This window comes from Dreissena polymorpha, chromosome 2, assembly GCF_020536995.1.
Source record: "Dreissena polymorpha isolate Duluth1 chromosome 2, UMN_Dpol_1.0, whole genome shotgun sequence".
Classification (NCBI taxonomy): domain Eukaryota; kingdom Metazoa; phylum Mollusca; class Bivalvia; order Myida; family Dreissenidae; genus Dreissena; species Dreissena polymorpha.
The window spans coordinates 97,443,328-97,465,239 of record NC_068356.1 but is presented as its reverse complement, the minus strand read 5'-3'; the positions used below and the strand labels follow the sequence as shown (position 1 = coordinate 97,465,239).

The 21,912-nt window shown below is 34.6% G+C and overlaps 1 protein-coding gene across 1 annotated transcript; it reads left to right on the top strand.

Moving 5' to 3' along the window:
• Positions 1-15,856: 15,856 nt before the first annotated feature.
• LOC127868169 (uncharacterized) lies at positions 15,857-19,445 on the top strand. The gene is made up of 7 exons (XM_052409803.1): positions 15,857-16,504; positions 16,694-17,061; positions 17,248-17,412; positions 17,604-17,780; positions 17,925-18,191; positions 18,401-18,470; positions 18,877-19,445. Exons 1-7 carry the CDS (start codon positions 16,402-16,404, stop codon positions 19,176-19,178), a joined length of 1,452 nt encoding a protein of 483 aa, XP_052265763.1. The 5' UTR covers positions 15,857-16,401; the 3' UTR covers positions 19,179-19,445.
• The last annotated feature ends 2,467 nt before the right edge of the window (positions 19,446-21,912 follow it).

Below are 21,912 nucleotides of genomic sequence, written 5' to 3'. Positions count from 1 at the left end.
CCCCCCCCCCCCCCCCGATTTTTTTTTTTTTTTTTTTTTTTTTTCGCTTTTTTGGAAGATAATGTAATAAATGTCCACAACCCCACACTATACACCCCTCTTCACTCCACTCCTCCCTCCTTTGTGATTGAAAATGAGAGTCCCTTCACCTTTAAAAAGAAAATAGATGAGCGGTCTGCACCCGCAAGGCGGTGCTCTTGTTCACAGAGTTACAATGTATGGCCCTATGAAATTTTCCATTAACTGTACATATAACGCGATCTACCTGTTGGCGTATTCGTTATTACTGGGAAAAATCTAATTTTTGAATAAAATCACGAAAAAGTGGTGTTTTTTAGTGCGCAATCGCTATAAACACGTGGCTTGGCCGGAAGTACATGTAGCCTTAATAGCAACCCCAAGACAATTCACCCCCAGGAGACAATTCACGGGCTAGACAATTCAAATTAGATTTTTCATACCCCAATTTTTCGATTTTCGTAATCATTTTTGTCGTACCCAAATGTTTTTCGTACCCAAATTTGTTCGTACCTAAAAAAAAATTCGTACCCATTAGTTTCGTACCCAAATGTTTTTCGTATCCAAATTTTTCGTACCCAATTTTTTTCGTACCCCTTTTTTTTCGTGCCCAATTTTTTTCGTACCCATTTTTTTCGTACCTAAATTTTTGTTCGTACCAATTTTTTTTCGTAACAATTTTTTTTTTCGTACCCATTATTTCGTACCCAAATGTTTTTTGTTCCCAATTGTTTTCGTACCCAATTTTTTTTTCGTACCCATTTTTTTCGTACCCGTATGTTTTTCGTACCAAAATTTGTTCGTACCCATTTTTTTTTTCCGTACCAATCTTTTTCGTACCCAAATTTGTTCGTACCCAATTTTTTTTTCATACCCATTTTTTTCGTACCCAAATAAAAAAAATCGTACCCATTTTTTTAGTACCCAAATTTGTTTCGTACCCAAATTTTTATTTGTACAAATTTTTTTCGTACCCAAAAAATTTTCGTACCCTAATTTGTTTGTTTCCTTTATTTTTTCGTACTCTAATTTGTTTTCGTAACCAAATTAGTTTTTTTTCCTGCCCATATTATGTTCGTACCCATTATTTCTTCGTACACAAATTTGTTCATACCCAAATTTTTTCGTACCCATATGTCGTACTCAAATTTTTTACGTACACAAATTTGTTCGTACCTAATTTTTTATTCGTACCCATTTTTTCGTACCCAAATAGTTTTTCGTACCTTTATTTTGTTCGTACCCTTTTTTTTTTCGTACTCAAATTTGTTTTCGTACCCAAATTATTTTTTTTTCGTACCCACTGCCCACATATTTTTTCGTACCAATTTTTTATTTTGAAATAATCGATTTTCAATTTGATTTGAACTCTCCACTCATTCCATCCCGCGAAACCCTTAAGGTGTCGCAACTCTAGTATGGAATGAGTGATGTATTGGACGTCATCATTGATGACGTTCATTCGAACGAATGATAAAGGGGGCTAAGTTTCGTTAAGTTGGTGCATATAGTCGCGATTTGGGAGTCTTGAATACTGGTCGGTAAATTTTGCTGAAATTTGACATGTATATGGACAAGAATGCGATCTACCTGTTGGCGTAGGCGTTATACCTGGGAAAAATCTAGTTTTTGATTAAATCACGAAAAAGTGGTGGTTTTTTATTGTAAAATGAGTTCTCGCCGGAAGCCGATTCACCCCAGGAGACAATTCACGCGCTAGGCAATTCAAAATTGATTTTAAATAATACATAATGCGATTTTATTCCAAAATTAATTAATAATTTCATCTTGCGTTTAACATACGTTTTAGAAAATATTAACAAAACAAACAAAAACAAACAACCGTTAAATTTTATTGTTGTAAATATGGTAACCTGATTACATATCCACTAGCGTCTATGCATATTTACACATAAAAAATAGTTCGCAAGTAAGCAACAAACAATCACATTTAAACGCAAATTATTTAACAAAATATATAAATTTAAGCTAGAAATCGAAACTTAAATACAATGTCTGCACTAAAAACACAATACCAATAGTTTTTACATTAACACATTCGACATGTACATGTACTTCCAACAACACGCCAACCGCTATTTTCAAAGCGAATGTGTAGAGTAACATTTCAACAATAAAGACAAAATTGAACTGGAGTTTAACGTAGTGCGCAAATTGGAAGTGATTACAGTAATTTATTTTTCAACTTGTCAATCTCCGTAGTATACGTTTAGTTGTGAGATGTTAACGGTTTGTAACTGTTGTTAACTGGAAGTTTGTTACGAAGCTGCTTTTGTGCAATATTCAGCGATTTTGCAAGCTGTGTGTTTGAAGTTGGAGATATATATTGCTGACATTAATGATGTTGTGTACGTTCTTGTGACCACCGATCTGCATATGATACCAGTGGGAGAGAATCCCGAATCCCACATAGTCTGCAACAGATGTTTCCTGGTCGAGTCACAGGCAGCAGTATCATAAATCCCCCCCGGACCTTCCCCCCCCCCCCCCTCGAGCTTACCCCAGGGGTTCCAGATTGATAAATGTACACCTATTGTGTATGGTTTGACTTTTCAACAACGAATATTGACAAAAATACACAGTATGAAAAAATAACCCTCGTATATGTATTATATATACACAAGGTATGAAACGCACTATATGCCTATTGCTGAAAGATTGTGGAACACTGGACGTGACCTTTTTCACCGAAAACACACATGTTCCCATGCAGTTGCCGACAAAATGCAACTGGATTCGTTAACGAAAGTAAAAGCAACGAGATAACACTTCTAACCAATCTCCTACTCGGCTAATAACTTTAATATTCCATTAAATTCGACTTTCTCGCTACATGTCTGTGTTTTGCTGTCATATTTTGTCGATCGAATGCTCGATTCTAAAACGCCATATCATTGGCCAACACAATGAGAACAACCAACCAGATGACGCGTTATAAAATTAAAATGGTGTACATGTGTAGATGAAACACCGAGTGACATATAGCGAGAAAGTCAAATTTAATTGAATATTAAAGTTATTAGCCTAGAAGGAGATCGGTTAGTTGTGTAATCACGTTGCTTTTACTGTCTTTTAACGAATCCAGTTGTATTTTGTCGACAACTGCATGGGAACATGTGTGTTTTCGGTGAAAAAGGTCACGTCCAGTGTTCCACAATCTTTCAGCAATAGGCATATAGTACGTTTCATACCTTGTATATATATAATACCTATAAGAGGGGTATTTTTTAAACTGTTATTTTTTGTCAATATTCGTTGTTGGAAAGTTAAACCATACACAATAGGTGTACATTTAACAATCTGGGGTTATTAACCCCTGGAGTAAGCTCGAGGGGGGGGGGGTATGGTCCGGGGGGGGGGGGGGCAATTTTTTTTATGATACTGATGCCTGTGGGTCGAGTGGTTGGTAAGTTTCATCGTTATACATGCATATAACACATTTTACATTATTTGTGCTATTTTTGACACCCATTTTTCATGCTGATGAACCAACGGTCAGTGCCAGTAGTCCTACGCGTACGGTCATTGACATTGGTCTGTGTGCTTGTTGAAAGTACATGTAGAAAGGGTTGTTTAGCTCCAATAAGCCATGTTGCTATTTTTTGGATAAAATTTATGGCAGTGGGCTTTTTTATCTTTGTGCAGCAACCTCTGCCGCCTCATTTTGTGAAAACATTAGGCGCACACTGTTCATATTGTGGTAAAAGGAGTCGCGCAATGATCAAAGTGAGAAAAATTGGTGGTGACTATTTAACATCGTGAAAAAAATTGTCGCGCATTGTTTAAAATTCCTAAAATATCAGTAGCAAACTTTTAAAAATTGTGAAAACAAGTGTCTCGCAATGTTGAAAATTGTGAAATATGAGTCGTGCAATGTTAAAGATTTTTAAAAATGAGCCTCGCAATCTTGACAATTATGGAAAAATAAGTTGCACACTTTTCAAAATTGTGAACAAATGTGTTGTGACTGTTGAACATTGTGAAAATAATTAATTGAGCATTGTTCAAATTTGTGAAAATATGAGTCTCAGTAACGACATCAGCAACCATATGCCACTCAGCGTAACAACATCAGCATTAGTCGCTAACTGTTGTGAAATGTGAAAAAATAAGTTGCACGCTTTTTAAAACATTGACCATTTGCATCGCGAATTCCTATAATTTGTGCAAAAACAGCTATCACTATTAATAATTGAGGAGAAAAAAAAGTCTATTTTAAAAAAGTTTTCAGTTTAAACAAATTCGTAATTATTTTTTATTTAAAGTTGTTTACGGCCATTTCATATCACTATCATATTTTTTATAATGATATTGTGTGCCTGTCTAATTTGTAATTTGTTCAAGTTGTGCTATAAAGATGTTATTTTAATAATCTTTATTTTGACATTTTGTCTCATGTTGGATTATTTGTTATATTTTATTATTATATAAAAATGGCATCGCATGAACCAGTAGTGACTAGTCATGGTATAAGCAACATTGAAGCCTAATATGCATTCATCTATTATTATTTGGGCACAAATAATTTTACCGTGTGAAAACCTTACATAAAAATGCTGATTTTTTTCTTACTTGGTACCTGGCGACACACATTTTCAAGTCTTATTTCATTAAATTTGGCATAGATATTTTTAAAAATGGCATCGTATGAACCAGTAGTCATAGTATAAGCAACATTGAAGCCTAATATGCATTCATCTATTATTATTTTTGGCACAAATTATTTTACCATGTGAAGACCCTACATAAAAATGCTGATTTTGTTCTTACTTGGTACCTGGCGACACACATTTTCAATTCTATTTCATTAAATTTGGCATATATATTAATAAAAATGGCATTGTATGAACATGTCGTCATAGAATAAGCAACATTGAAGCCGAATATGCATTCATCTATTATTATTTGGGAACAAATAAATTTACCATGTGAAGACCCTACATAAAAATGCTGATTTTTTTCTTACTTGGTACCTGGCGACACACATTTTCAAGTCTATTTCATTAAATTTGGCATAGATATTTAAAAAAAATGGTATCGTATGAACCATTAGTCATAGTATAAGCAACATTGAAGCCTAATATGCATTCATCTATTATTATTTGGGCACAAATAATGTTACTGTGTGAAGACCCTACATAAAACTGCTGATTTTTTTCTTACTTGGTACCTGGCGACACACATTTTCAAGTCTATTTCATTAAATTTTGCATAGATATTTTTAAAAATGGCATTGTATGAACCAGTAGTCATAGTATAAGCAACATTGAAGCCTAATATGCATTCATCTATTATTATTTGTGCACAAATAATTTTACCATGTGAAGACCCTACATAAAAATGCTGATTTTTTTCTTACTTGGTACCTGGCGACACACATTTTCAATTCTATTTCATTAAATTTGGCATATTTATTAATAAAAATGGCATTGTATGAACATGTCGTCATAGTATAAGCAACATTGAAGCCTAATATGCATTCATCTATTATTACTTGGGCACAAATAATTTTACTGTGTGAAGATCCTACATAAAAATGCTGAATTTTTTTCTTACTTGGTACCTGGCGACACACATTTTCAAGTCTATTTCATTAAATTTGGCATAGATATTTATAAAATTGGCATCGTATGAACCAGTAGTCATAGTATAAGCAACATTGAAGCCTAATATGCATTCATCTATTATTACTTGGGCACAAATAATGTTACTGTGTGAAGACCCTACATAAAAATGCTGATTTTTTTCTTACTTGGTACCTGGCGACACACATTTTCAAGTCTTTTTCATTAAATTCGGCATAGATATTTTAAAAAATGGCATCGTATGAACCAGTAGTCATAGTATAAGCAACATTGAAGCCTAATATGCATTCATCTACATGTATTATTATTTGGGCACAAACAATTTTACCGTGTGAAGATCCTACATAAAAATGCTTATTTTTTTCTTATTTGGTACCTGGCGACACACATTTTGAAGTCTATTTCATTAAATTTGGCATAGATATTTATAAAAATGGCATCGTATGAACCATGAGTCATAGTATAAGCAACATTGAAGCCTAATATGCATTCATCTATTATTATTTGGGCACAAATAATTTTACCGTGTGAAGACACTACATAAAAATGCTGATTTTTTTCTTACTTGGTACCTGGCGACACACATTTTCAAGTCTATTTCACTATTTTTGGCAGAAATAATTTTACCATGTGAAGACCCTACATAAAAATGCTGATTTTTTTCTTACTTGGTAATGTACCTTGCGACACACATTTTCAATTCTATTGCATTAAATTTAGCATATATATTAATAAAAGTGGCATTGTATGAACATATCGTCATAGTATAAGCAACATTGATGCCTAATATGCATTCATCTATTATTATTTGGGAACAAATAATTTTACCGTGTGAAGACCCTACATAAAAATGCTGATTTTTAGCTCATCTATTTTTTGAAAAAAAATTATGAGCTATTGTCATCACCTTGGCGTCGGCGTTGGCGTTGGCGTTGGCGTTGGCGTTGGCGTTGGCGTCGGCGTCCGGTTAAGTTTTGCGTTTAGGTCCACTTTTCTCAGAAAGTATCAATGCTATTGCATTCAAACTTGGTACACTTACTTACTATCATGAGGGGACTAGGCAGGCAAAGTTAGATAACTCTGGCGTGCATTTTGACAGAATTATGTGCCCTTTTTGTACTTAAAAAATTGCAAATTTTGGTTAAGTTTTGCGTTTAGTTCCACTTTTCTCAGTAAGTATCAATGCTATTGCATTCAAACTTGGTACACTTACTTACTATCATGAGGGGACTGGGCAGGCAAAGTTAGATAACTCTGGCATGCATTTTGACAGAATTATGTGCCCTTTTTATACTTAGAAAATTGACAATTTTGGTTAAGTTTTGTGTTTAGGTCCATTTTATTCCTTAAGCATCAAAGCTATTGCTTTCATACTTGCAACACTTACTAACTATCATAAGGGGACTGTGCAGGCAAAGTAATGTAACTCTGACTGGCATTTTGACAGAATTATGTGCCCTTTTTATACTTAGAAAATTGAAAATTTGATTAAGTTTTGTGTTTAGGTCCACTTTATTCCTACAGTATCAAAGCTATTGCTTTCATACTTGCAAGATTTATGAACTATCATAAGGGGACGGTGCAGGCAAAGTTATGTAACTCTGACTGGCATTTGGACGGAATTATGGGCCCTTTATACTTAGAAAATTGAAAATTTGGTTAAGATTTATGTTTTGGTCACTTTACCCCTAAAGTATCATAGATATTGCTTTCATACTTGGAACACTCACAAACTATCATAAGGGTACAGTAAAAGGACAAGTTGCATAACTCTGGTTGTCATTGTTACGGAATTATGGCCCTTTTTTGACTTAGTAACTTTTAATATATGGTTAAATTTTGTGTTTCGATCCACTCGAAGTATCAAGGCTATTGCTTTCAAACTTCAAATACTTACATGCTATCATGAGGTTACTGTACCTGGCAACTTGAATTTTACTTTGACCTTTGAATGACCTTGACTCTCAAGGTCAAATTATTAAATTTTGCTAAAATTGCCATAACTTCTTTATTTATGATTAGATTTGATTGATACTTTGATGAAACTACTCTTACCTGACATACCACAATAGACTTCACCCAAACCATCCCCCGTGCCCTCCCCCCCCTCCCCCCCCCTCCCCCCCCCCCCCCTAATTTTTTTTTTTTTTTTTTTTTTATAAGATCATCTCACAAATGACCACCACACCCTCACACTATACCCCCACCCCACCCCCCCCCCACCCCCCCCCAAATTTTTTTTTTGATTTTTTTTTTTTTTTTTTTTTTTTTTTTTTAAGATCATCTCACAAATTATCACCACACCCTCACACTATACCCCCCCCCCCCCCGATTTTTTTTTTTTTTTTTTTTTTTTTCGCTTTTTTGGAAGATAATGTAATAAATGTCCACAACCCCACACTATACACCCCTCTTCACTCCACTCCTCCCTCCTTTGTGATTGAAAATGAGAGTCCCTTCACCTTTAAAAAGAAAATAGATGAGCGGTCTGCACCCGCAAGGCGGTGCTCTTGTTTTCTTACTTGGTACCTGGCGACACACATTTTAAAGTCTATTTCATTACATTTGGCATAGATCATATTTATAAAAATGGTATCATATGAACCATTAGTCATAGTATAAGCAACATTGAAGCCTAATATGCATTCATCTATTATTATTTGCGCACAAATAATTTTACTGTGTGAAGACCCTACATAAAAATGCTGATTTTTTTCTTACTTGGTACCTGGCGACACACATTTTAAAGTCTATTTCATTAAATTTGGCATAGATATTTATAAAATTGGCATCGTATGAACCAGTAGTCATAGTTTAAGCAACATTGAAGCCTAATATGCATTCATCTATTATTACTTGGGCACAAATAATTTTACTGTGTGAAGACCCTACATAAAAATGCTGATTCTTTTCTTATTTGGTACCTGGCGACACATATTTTCAATTCTATTTCATTAAATTTGGCATATATATTAATAAAAATGGCATTGTATGAACATGTCGTCATAGTATAAGCAACATTGAAGCCTAATATGCATTCATCTATTATTATTTGTGCACAAATAATTTAACCGTGTGAAGACCCTAGATAAAAATGCTGATTTTTTTCTTACTTGGTACCTGGCGACACACATTTTCAAGTCTATTTCATTAAATTTGGCATAGATATTTATAAAAATGGCATCATATGAACCAGTAGTCATTATAAGTATAAGTAACATTGAAGCCTAATATGCATTCATCTATTATTATTTTGGGCACAAATAATTTTACCGTGTGAAGACTCTACATAAAAATGCTGATTTTTTTCTTACTTGGTACCTGGCGACACACATTTTCAAGTCTATTTCATTAAATTTGGCATACATATTTTTTAAAATGGCATTGTATGAACCAGTAGTCATAGTATAAGCTTCATTGAAGCCTAATATGCATTCATCTATTATTATTTTTGGCACAAATAATTTTACCATGTGAAGATCCTACATAAAAATGCTGATTTTTTTTTTACTTGGTACCTGGCGACACACATTTTCAATTCTATTTCATTAAATTTGGCATATATATTAATAAAAATGGCATTGTATGAACATATCGTCATAGTATAAGCAACATTGAAGCCTAATATGCATTCATCTATCATTATTTGGGAACAAATAATTTTACCGTGTGAAGACCCTACATAAAAATGGTGATTTTTTCTTACTTGGTACCTGGCGACACACGTTTTCAAGTCTATTTCATTAAATTTGGCATAGATATTTATAAAAATGGTATCGTATGAACCATTAGTCATAGTATAAGCAACATTGAAGCCTAATATGCATTCATCTATTATTATTTGGGCACAAATAATTTTACTGTGTGAAGACCCTACATAAAAATGCTGATTTTTTTCTTACTTGGTACCTGGCGACACACATTTTCAAGTCTATTTCATTAAATTTGGCATAGATATTTATAAAATTGGCATCATATGAACCAGTAGTCATAGTTTAAGCAACATTGAAGCCTAATATGCATTCATCTATTATTATTGGGGCATAAATAATTTTACTGTGTGAAGACCCTACATAAAAATGCTGATTTTTTTCTTACTTGGTACCTGGGGATACACATTTTCAAGTCTATTTCATTAAATTTGGCATAGATATTTATAAAATTGGCATCGTATGAACCAGTAGTCATAGTATAAGCAACATTGAAGCCTAATATGCATTCATCTATTATTTCTTGGGCACAAATAATTTTACTGTGTGAAGATCCTACATAAAAATGCTGATTTTTTCTGATTTGGTACCTGGCGACACACATTTTCAAGGCTATTTCATTAAATTTGGCATAGATATTTATAAAAATGGCATCGTATGAACCAGTAGTCATAGTATAAGCAACATTGAAGCCTAATATGCATTCATCTATTATTATTTTTGCACAAATAATTTAACCGTGTGAAGACCCTAGATAAAAATGCTGATTTTTTTCTTACTTGGTACCTGGCGACACACATTTCCAAGTCTATTTCATTAAATTTGGCATAGATATTTATAAAAATGGCATTGTATGAGCCAGTAGTCATAGTACATGTATAAGCAACATTGAAGCCTAATATGCATTCATCTATTATTATTTTGGGCACAAATAATTTTACCGTGTGAAGACCCAACATAAAAATGCTGATTTTTTTCTTACTTGGTATCTTGCGACACACATTTTCAAGTCTTTTTCAATAAATTTGGCATATACATGTATATTAATAAAAATGGCATTGTATGAACATGTCGTCATAGTATAAGCAGAGAAGCATAATACGCATTCATCTATTATAATTTGGGCTCATACAATTTTACTGTGTTAGCACCATATATCAAGTTGCAGATTTTTAAAATATTCGCCACATACCCAAAGGCATTTTCATTAATATCTCAGAAAAATAGACCTATATATTAATACACATGGCATCTAAAGAACATTTTATCATAGTTAAACATGGTTCCCAGCCAACCTGGAAATCAGGGAAAACCTGGAAAGACTTTCACTTTCACTAACGCCCAGTACAAATATATGGACAGAATGATTTTTTAATTTACCGGTATGTGGGTGTATGTTGGCTCCACTTCACAAGATACAGTCATTGTAGTTTAATTGAAAAACGCATCTTACAATGTGAGATGAGTTCTGGGTTTAAGCCCCAGCAGTGCCCTATCATGTGTGATATACAGAGCCATTATGAATATGATTAAATATACAGTAACACAGTTATCTTTTTAAACAATACAATTAAATATAAGGAATAATGTTAAAGGGGCATTGCTGCTTAGCCATTTTTGGGATTGTATTGTGATTTTTGGCCAAATTTGACACTGAATAACAGGGTTTATACATCCCAAGCATAGATGCTTCTAAATTTGTAAAAAAAAAAACAAGTCGAAGTGTGCAGAATATTAAAAATTTGCAACTTTCTGATGTCTAAAGGTCATTAAATGCCACTCAAAGTTTACATTTTTTGTACAAAATTACCCATTTTGTGCTGTCCATTATTGGTTGATGTTTTACGCTGTCTGGTCCAAAAACGCTCATTCTGTAGCTTGTTAATTTGGACTATAATCTACAGGGCCGTACCCAGGATTTTTTGACTGGGGGGGCCCAACCGGGAAGGGTTTGGGAGGGTTCCCACTTTACTTTTTTAATTTGGCACTTTGCAAGGTGAATTTTAATGCTTATAAAAATGATGTTTTGTGATATGAATTAATGTAATATAACAAGTAAATCAGCACATTTCGGAAGTCTTAAGCTTTAGTCATTGGTGTGAATTCACAACAATATTAAAAGCTTTAGATTTTCGAAACTTACAGGTTTAAACTGACGATTATCCACATCAACTCTCGTATTGCTTCCACCATTTTTTTCACAAATCAATAACGTCACAGGTTTTTTTCTCTGATTTTTTGGGAAAGACCTTGCCTTTTTTAAGGAAAAAAATTGCGCGAAACGCCTAATTTTTGGGGGAAATAATGAAAGTCTTAAGTAATCAATTTATCATATTTTACTGTTTTCAAACAAATTCAAGGCAACAGATAATTTAATTATACAATATTTTTCTACACTGGATCAGATTAACTCATATATTGAGATCGAATTGTTGTTTCAATTTTATTTTTTTTTACCAATGAGCCATTAATAGGTTGACATTACTCAATTCTCCGTACTCAATTATAAATGCGGGGAATCACGTGGTCAGATTTGATAAAAATTAGCCGCCGATGCCTCGATTAAATGGGAAATTGAGTCTTCAAACAGGTACATCTACCTTATTACGTACTTGTTTTTAATCGGATAACGCCTATCATAGGGCCAGCCGGAACCGTTTTCCGCTGGTTGGTCTGAGTGTGGAGGTAACTCATGGAATATTTCGCGATTTCCTGACGGAAAATGTTTGAAGACTCAATTTCTCCATCGAATTGATGCATCGGCGGCCATTTTTTTTATCAAATCTGACAACGTGATTCCCCGCATTGAATTATTTTAAATACTAATTCTGCCAAATTCTTATCTGTTGCTCGGCAAATTTATGAATCTGTTTTTCTTTTCAACAGACATGTTAACTATCTCATCGTAGTCTTTTTCAGTGATTTCCTTGCAAAAAATGATGAATACTAAGTTTGGCTCTAGGAGAAGTGCCCCCCCCCGGAGAACTGCCCCCCCAAAAATTTTTCACTGGGCGGAGAACTGCCCCCTCACTGTCTTTTTATAGGGCGGAGAACTGCCCCCCTGCTGATTAATAAGGGGCGGAGAACTGCCCCCCATGTCAGAATTGATGAACCGGAGAAGTGCCCCCTAATTAAAGAAATTTCGCGGCGATATATAAAGCGAGTATTATAATGACAATAACGCCAGTAACTTTCTTGCTATTATGTCTGGAAATTGAGTGAAATTTCAAAAGTAATATAAAGTTGTACAAGTAATAAAAGTTATAAAACGGCAAAAAAATACCTACCTCGGCATGGACGTCGCCATCTTGATAATCACGGGATTTTCGTCTATGTGAACAAAGAAAAACAAATCACTTTTTGCTAATAAAAAGTTTTCGCGGCTGAATTATTTGATATTTTCCCCGTAATTAAAACAAACAATTAGCATGCAATTTAATCCATCCTTATGCAAGCTGAAAACAATAATTTATTTGTTTGTTTTCGCCAATTACGGATTTGGACGGTTCAATATAATAAACCCGTATGCGGCTTTATTCAAAGCTAACAAGTTCTTAACAATAAAGGTCGGTCCGGTCTACCAATTAAAAGATCGCGGTGCTTATCGTTAACGGTAACAAGTTCTCTGCCTGCCTAATTAGCTGCTAATTAAAGCAACTGTTACCGATTTTGTTTGTTGGCATGTCGACATGATCTGCTCAAAATGCAAACTGTTGCCGTAATATGTGTTATGTGTGTATTTATGTATGTTATTTTGTATGACACATGAATTAACTAAACAACATAAATAAATTGATTATAAATTCGACTTCACTCTACTTTTTTCTTCAAGTCAGCTAAATTAATGCTTTGCCTATTAATTTCCTTTTTTATTCGTAAATTTACGTTTTTTTCCATGGGTCAATACTATCTTTATAATGTAAATTAATTCCGATGAAACTTTTCCTCCATAAGTACTGAGTTGCACGTCTATATTTAGTTGCGACAGTTGGCCAGTATTAACACGCACGCGTTTCCTGTGTGGATCTCGACTATGTTTCGCGCTCTTATTAAAACACGACTTTTACATGGCATTCATGTATAGTGAGTGGTGCAGATGCGCACCAAGGGCCTTAAACAGTATTATCACATGCCTCTAGACAATTTGTGTTATTCAGTTCGATAAATGGTAATATACTTGTACTGAAATTAAATTGTTACCGGATAAAATGTGTACGGCGATAACGTAAAATTACCCGTAAGTATTGTTTTCACTACGTAACTAATAACTAATATGACACCGGGGGGGCAGTTATCCGCCCCTACAGATTTGATGGGGGGGGGGGCAGATATCCGCCTACTAAATTCTGACAGGGGGGCAGTTCTCCGCCCCTACCGATTTGATGGGGGGGCACCTCTCCGCCACCTTTAAAATAAGGGGGCAGTTCTCCGGGGGGGGGGGGGGGGGCGCTTCTCCGGATACCACTAAGTTTTAATACCTTTGTCAGTGTTTTGTTCCGGTTCAAATTCAGGGGCCTATCTCAATGTAAAAAGTATATATTGGGACCTAAAAATTCCCAAATAAAAGGTTTCGAAAAAAACAAGTTAACTTTTATAGAGGAAAAATACGTCTAGGGGAAAGGGCCTTCTCATAGAAGGAAAAACACCTGCGTCAGCAATAATCAAACCATATTCTACAACCTCCTGTAGCAGTTGCTTCCATTTGCTGCACTAATCAAAATTCATGTTACATCAACCATCGATAGATAAAGCATTCGTGATCACAATGGGGGACTGATTGGGGATGTGTGTACAAGGCGATAAGAAAACATTGCCTAGGGGCTTATCTCCATTGGCGAGCGCTAATCCCCTTGTTTATCGGGGACAATAAAACATAGCTGCTCTTGTTTTGAGGGAAAGTGTACTGTGGGCCCTTACACGAGAGAAAAAATTGCAGTGGGCCGATCATTTCAAAAAAATCATAGTTCGACAGCCAGCTGGGGGGGCCCGGGCCCCTGGGCCCATGGCCTGGGTACGGGCCTGATCTATAATGTGGCCAAGTTTCAGCATATTCGACCCAGTGGTTCTGATTTTATACGCCGTGCGTAGCTTTTATTAGTCCACATCCGGTTTCACCGGAGGGGATTTATGGTTTGTGCTCTGTGTCCGTCAGTCAGTCAGTCTGTCACACTTTTCTGAATCCTGCGATAACTTTTAAAGTTCTTAATATTTTTTCATGAAACTTGAAACATGGATAGATGGCAATAAGAACATTATGCACGTGATTTCATTTTGTTCCTACGTCAAAAATTCTGGTTTCTATGGCAATAAATAAAAAAATAAAATAAATTCTGACAATGGTGGAGCCGGTAGGGGACAAATTTGCTTGACAATAGTCTTGTTGAGTATTACTCACTGACTTATGCATATGCGCTCGGCTGTTTTCGGAGAATACCTGAGGTATTGTCATAGCCAGCTCATCGTGTCGTGTCGTGCCTATTCGTTCCCACATTTTCTTTCCCAAAATTTTCGAACCCACATTTTTTTAGTTCCCACTCATTCCATCCCGCGAAACCCTTAAGGTGTCGCAACTCTAGTATATAAACATTATAACTCTCTCTGAATATGGAATGAGTGATGTATTGGACGTCATCATTGATGACGTTCATTCGAACGAATGATAAAGGGGGCTAAGTTTCGTTAAGTTGAGGCATATAGCCGCGATTTGAGTTTCTTGAAAACTGGCCCAGCACGTTTGCTGAAATTTGACATGTATATGGACAAGAATGCGATCTACCTGTTGGCGTAGGCGTTATACCTGGCAAAAATCAAGTTTTCGAGTATTTTGTGTTTAAATACTTTTATGGGAAAGGGCACGCGCACAGATAAACATTGTGACGTCACTTCACAAACAGCGTTAGACATCCGCCATCTTGTAACGCGACAAAGAAACTCAGTGTTATTAATTCAATAAACACAGAACATATGATTGTGTTTAATTATCATTAATACAAATGTCTATATTTTGTGCAGCGGATGTTTATTCAGACGGATACGACAGAATTACGTAAGTATCATTGTGTACTTTACAGTAGATTTTACTACGGAAGAAATTTATTATATCTCACTCAGGGGTTATGGATGTTTCGGTAAATGACCAGTTCGGTAAATTGATTTATAGAGTAAAAGTCGTGGATGTTTCGGTAAATTGATTTTATATAGGAGGTATACCTACAACGAGGTGTTAATGACACCTATTATCGGCTTACAATAACATTAGGGGCATTTATTTGCAAACTGTGGATTAATTTTGATGTACATTAATTGAGTTGTTTGGTACTAATTAAATTATCTGTTTAAATGTACGATGTTTGCAAAGTGTTATTATTAATTATCCAGGCTTGCAACCTATTAAATTTCTAATCGATGGAGGTAAATTATATATTAAGGTCATGATCGTTTTGTATTTTATATATGTTTTTAAACATTTAGTTGATAAATACCTTAATTAAAGCAGTTAAAAAATATAATAATGTGGCTCTTACAAGAGGTGGCCTCCACGTGGCAAGAGCTGGGCAACATATTCATTATGTTGGCAAACTACCTCATGTTTATGTAATGGTTAATTTTCGGTGGTTTAAAATAATAAGATCAAATATGTTTGTTTCGTATGTAAATAAATTTCTCGCTTTTTTTTCCTACAAACAGTTCTGCACATAAGGTATTATTCTTAAAATAATCTAGATATTTATGTTTAGATCGTGAACATGCTTTAACACTGGTGGCCGAGTTTTTACATACACGACCAGTAACTTTCAAACTGTGAAATAAACAAACGTTTTCCTTCTTTAATCATGTTTACCAAAAAATACTGGTGGTGACATCAAAGGATGTTTATTTGTGGTAAAAATAACATTATTATGTAATTAGGTAATTATAAAATTATCATGGTCATTGTCAAATAAGAAATCAATGAGAGGATGAAGAGAAAATTTTCGCGGGTTATCGAGTAATTATGGTAAGTGTTGTTGCTCAAATGTTAAAGTATGTATATAGGCAGATGATTTCTTTTACTGTATCATACAATCATGGCTGAACATCCATGTATTTACTGCAATATTGAGGTCACTTCTCGTGCGCACGCTATTGCATGTGATTCATGTGGAAGATGGAGTCACCGTAGACACACCGGTAAGTCTTAGTAATTTCTTAGTGATAATATAGATACATTAAAATTGTGAATTGTGTTGTCGCCTGTAATGTCGTGATTTAAAACTGATCATAAGTAATGCCTTAATTAACGTAAATTAACAGATAATGGTTGTAAATATAAAAATCATATTATGTTATAACTTTGCTTTATTTATTTTTTATTTTTAGAAATTACCCATCAGCAGTACATGCAACTGCGCAGTGGTGAGGTACAGATAGAGTGGTTCTGTAATGGTTGCAGGAACGTCGACGAACCACCACCACCACTTGAAGTCCCGGTATCGCCACTCAGAAATCTTGCACAAGAAGATCTAAGACATGGGGGTAACACTACCATACCAGATGTGTCATTCGACCTAGCCCAAGAGTACGAACGACCAACACCAGTGGTAGACACGTCTTTACCTGATGACCTTGAGCTGAACGACGAAATCCCCGCCGACGACGCCGTAATTACGTATGAGATTGTGGAGTCCGGGACTAAGCGAGGTGCGGCGAAACTGATCAGTTCGGATGGATATTCTTACACGAAGGGGGTATGTATTTTACGTTTCATTAAAATGAATTACATACATTGATAATACATAAGATGTCTGATAAATGCAGCTCACATGAACGTGTTTATAATAATATAAAATTCTGTGATTTTGCATGATAATTCGTTACACGCATGTTGAATTCACTGAAATAAATATTACACATGATTTGTTTTATCATTTTAGGTAACGTCCGGAGAGAGACAATTCTGGCGATGCTCGGTGCGAAACAAGACAGTAAAATGTCCGGCATCCGTGAAACAGTACCGCGACATGTTCACATCGGGTGTAGCAGGACACGTTCATCCACAAGATCCTGGTGCTACAAAAAAGATGAAAATAGCTAAGAAGGTACGATTGTTTGGATATTTTATTATTGAAGTGTAATTTATTTTGCAAAATCTAACTTATAATCTTATCTAGCTTATAATATGGATATTGTCTTATAACTTATTTTATTAAATCTATTTTACTTTGAAGTGTATTTTATTTTGAACAATATAATTTATAATTATAGATAACTTACGTTATATTTGTTTCAGGTGAAGGAACTGGCGCGAGAACGTGTCTTTGAGCCAGCCGCCGTAATCGTGGAACGTGTCATGAAGGATATGGTGGCACCAAACGATGTCAGCCTACCCAAACCAGCAAATCTAGTTCGTGTTGTCAACCACCACAGACGTCTCCGTCCCGATGATCCTAAAGACTTAGCGTTTGAGGTAAGTAGGCGTCCGGTTATATCAACATTACTGTATTGCGCTACCTCTCCTTACATATCATTTAATAGTTAAATTATTTAATTATTAAACTTTTGTTGCAATAATAATGTAATAGAACCCAAAATATTTATTTTTTTATTTCAGCTTGACAGAAACTTCATCGGAGAAGACTTCATAGTGGACGACCTTGTTCTGGACGGTGCTCGACACATCGTCTTCGGAACGCAGCGCCAGCTGGATCTACTACGACAGGCAAAGATGTGGTATATGGATGGCACCTTCAAGGTGGTAAAGCAGCCGTTTTACCAGCTACACTCTATCCACACATTTGTGAAGAAGGGGGAAGATGAGAAGCAGGTGCCACTGGCGTACGCTCTGATGTCGAGGCGAAGTAAAGATGATTACGTTCAGGTATTGTGTTATATTATAACCGAATGTATAACCGAATGTAGTAATATTATTTGTAATAATAATAATAAGAAGAATTATAATATCATGAGAATGATGATGATGATTATTATTATTATACAACAACAACAACAATTCGCAAAAATTTAATGTAGTAATGTTTGTTAATAATATAAATTAAACTAAATAATATTTACGTTCTTATTTTTCAGGTTTTCAGGAGTCTACGTCGCAGACTGGGGGATCTCTCTGTAGAGTGGATTATGTTAGACTTTGAAGCTGGTAAGTCATAAAAAGGTTATGAAAACGACTAAATTGATTTGAGTAATTTACTTTTGTAGCAATAACATAAATAATACATGTTTGATTACTATTAATTTCTATGTATTTTCTATTTTCAGCAACTTGGCAGGCGATAAGAGAGGTTTTTCCTGATGCCGTGATACGGGGATGCGTCTTCCACTTTACACAGCGGATATACAGGAAGATCACCACAGAGGGACTGAGTACCGCGTATCAGCAACATGGTGACAATTCACATTGTATATTTTTCGTATATTAATCTTATACTTTCATATCATACTATAACGGTAATAAGCATTTGTTTCATAATAATGTTATTAAAAACTGATAAAAAAATGACATAATCTTGTTATTAAGTACAAACATGTTTTTATTATAATTACAGGATGGCATAGACGCATCAACGCACGAGCGTGTTCAGCCAACCTCGGGCTTTACAAGTTGGCCAACCTTCTCAGAGAGGAATCTGAGACTGTTGATCTTCATATACGGCTGGTGAGCCAGCACCTTCTCACGAAGATCAGGCGGAAGAAGTATGTTACGATACACGGCAGACTGCATCAAGCATGGGATGACTACGAAGAAGAGAAGCTGACAACAACTGAACTTCTGAGGATCATCAGCCACATCAATGCCCTCGGACCATCCACAGCGGTCCACCACATGCTCGACGACGACGAGGCTTGAAAGATGAACGACTGATATGGTTGAAATGTAACATTAAATTGAACAGTGTCGTACATGTATCTAATTTGTATAAGAAAATCTGAATGATAAAAATGTGTGATAAAAATGTAAAAATATTGTAGTGCGTCAAAAATGTATCTAATTAATATGTGCTTACTCCCTCATTTTTTTTAAATGACATGAAATATTCAAATATATATATATAGTATCCAAGGTTTAGTTGTTGCTTATTTATATTATATGGTAAATAAAACGGATTACAAAGTAGATCAGTTATTATTTATTTATTGAACCGATTTGTTAGGGCAAAAAATGATATCAGTTATTTTGGCCGTAAAACCCATTGTTCCAGTACAGTATTCAGGTGCCAGTGTATTAATTTGATAAGATAATGATCATCACGGCAGCTTGCTATTACACAGTGTATTCATTCGGCTGGCGTTGTGTTATATGTCAATTTTATCAGTTTTCAAGTATGTGTATCTCTTCGCTTAACTCAACGTTCAATGACACGCGCACTTAACATAATTATAAAACATAACGCGTATCATTATATTACTTTTTATTAATTACGTACACGTTTTAAATTTTATATATTGTTTTTTTGTGTGTTTTTCGCAACCAGAAAGAAATAATAAAACATATAAATAAATATAAAATTCAACATGAAACCTTTATTCTTTAATCATAAAAAACTTTTTAAAATAGCATTAAACGTAATTGCAGAGCTTACATTTATTCCGCCATAAATCATTATTTCTTATTTTTACTATTATGTTATAATTTTGTTAATTAAATAAAAGCACCAATTTAAAAACCAAACAACAGTATTGCGTTATTTAAATCGTAAAATTAACTAAATTCTTTACCTTAGGCATGGCATTAATTACTCAACTCAAAAGTAATCCACAGTTTGCAAATAAATGCCCCCAATGTTATTGTAAGCCGATAATAGGTGTCATTAACACCTCGTTGTAGGTATACCTCCTATATAAAATCAATTTACCGAAACATCCACGACTTTTACTCTATAAATCAATTTACCGAACTGGTCATTTACCGAAACATCCAGCACCCCTCACTCAGTCACTGACAAAATGAGCTTGACACATAAACAACAACCGGATCGGATTTACATCCACATAATATTGTGCGAATCCGATGCAATTCAAATTACTAATGTTTGATAACGTTTGATGAATTCGTTATATCAATATGCATTAACTTTCAAGGGGAATAATTATAATTGAAATGTGCGATTCAATGACAGTGTTATATTGGGATAATTAGTCGTTTAGCCGTAACAGATAAGTATTTAGTTTGTTGTGTTTCATTTTCAACATAGTTTTACCGTTTTTTCCTTAAAGTAAAACAGTTCAGTCGTCATTATATCTTGAATTTTAAATATTGAAATACATGTCGGATATTTCATATTTTCGGACGTTGCTACGTAAGCTAGTTGTCAACATAATTATTAAGATACATATTTACCTTTTACCATACAGTTGTGCAGCTGATGTCTAATTAATGACGCGCTGTTTAATGTCAATAATGTTTTTCTGCCCGTGATGATAATAAGTCTTTAAATCAACAAACCCCAGCAATGTCAATGGTCTGTCAACATTAGAAAAATATAAGCTAAAGAAACTTCAGCGTACAATTTATATGGTATTGACATACCTGTACTCTGAAGCCAACTCTGTATCGAAAGTCAACCAGAGTCATAACATATTTATGTCACGCTATAAATCAAAGAATACTCATTTTCTTGGATACATTTCTACATATATTGGTGAATGAATATAAATTACTGCATCGAGGAATGTTTTAAGGTTTAAATGTTTCAAATGCATCTAACAATAGATGAAAATAACTCTCATCAGTCTGAAATTCACAATTTTGAAGCCATTGTCGCTTTGTCCAAGACTAGTTTTCATTTGGATACTGACGGATCATCCTTGACATCTTTTGCTAATATTGTAAACATTGCCTTTGTTTTCTGAAATCTATTATTTGTGATTAACAACATACGTCTGGTGGATTATAAAACTGATTTCAGTGTGAATCGGGTAGTTTTAAATATTTACTTTGAGTTTGTATTTACACTACAATTTGTTAACAACACAAGCCAGAATATTCTAAAATACCGGGAAATGTCATTCTGAATTTGAAAACACTTGAGCACATGGTATACAAATATACAAATACAAATTTTATTTTAAGTCAGTTTGTACATAACAAGTATAACATTAACATCTACATTTTCACAACAATAACACGTATACTGAAAGCGCTTGGACAAAGCGGAAAGAATCCGGGTATTTCGGACGAGGGTATTTCCGGGACAGATTTACTCAATATGCAAAGGAAAAATATGATATGCCTAATCGACAATTTCAATTGGGTTTTGGAACGCATGGTTTTATTTTTCTATGCGTAATCGGCAATTTTACATTGGGTATTTACACAAATGCGCACCTAATCTGTAGCTCTGTTACAGTAATCTGTGAAACAACGTCATTAATAAAACAAAAAATATGTTTGACCACAACGGTGGCTAATAATGTTTAGGAAAAATTACCAACAATATAGATTTATCTATAACATAACATGTTAGAATTTTATCATGCATTTATAATCACTCATAATGAGATTTCAATATACAGTTACATGCATAGACAGTTTTTTTAAGCCAGTGCCTTTTGAATTCAGAAAATAAGCAAGATAAACCATA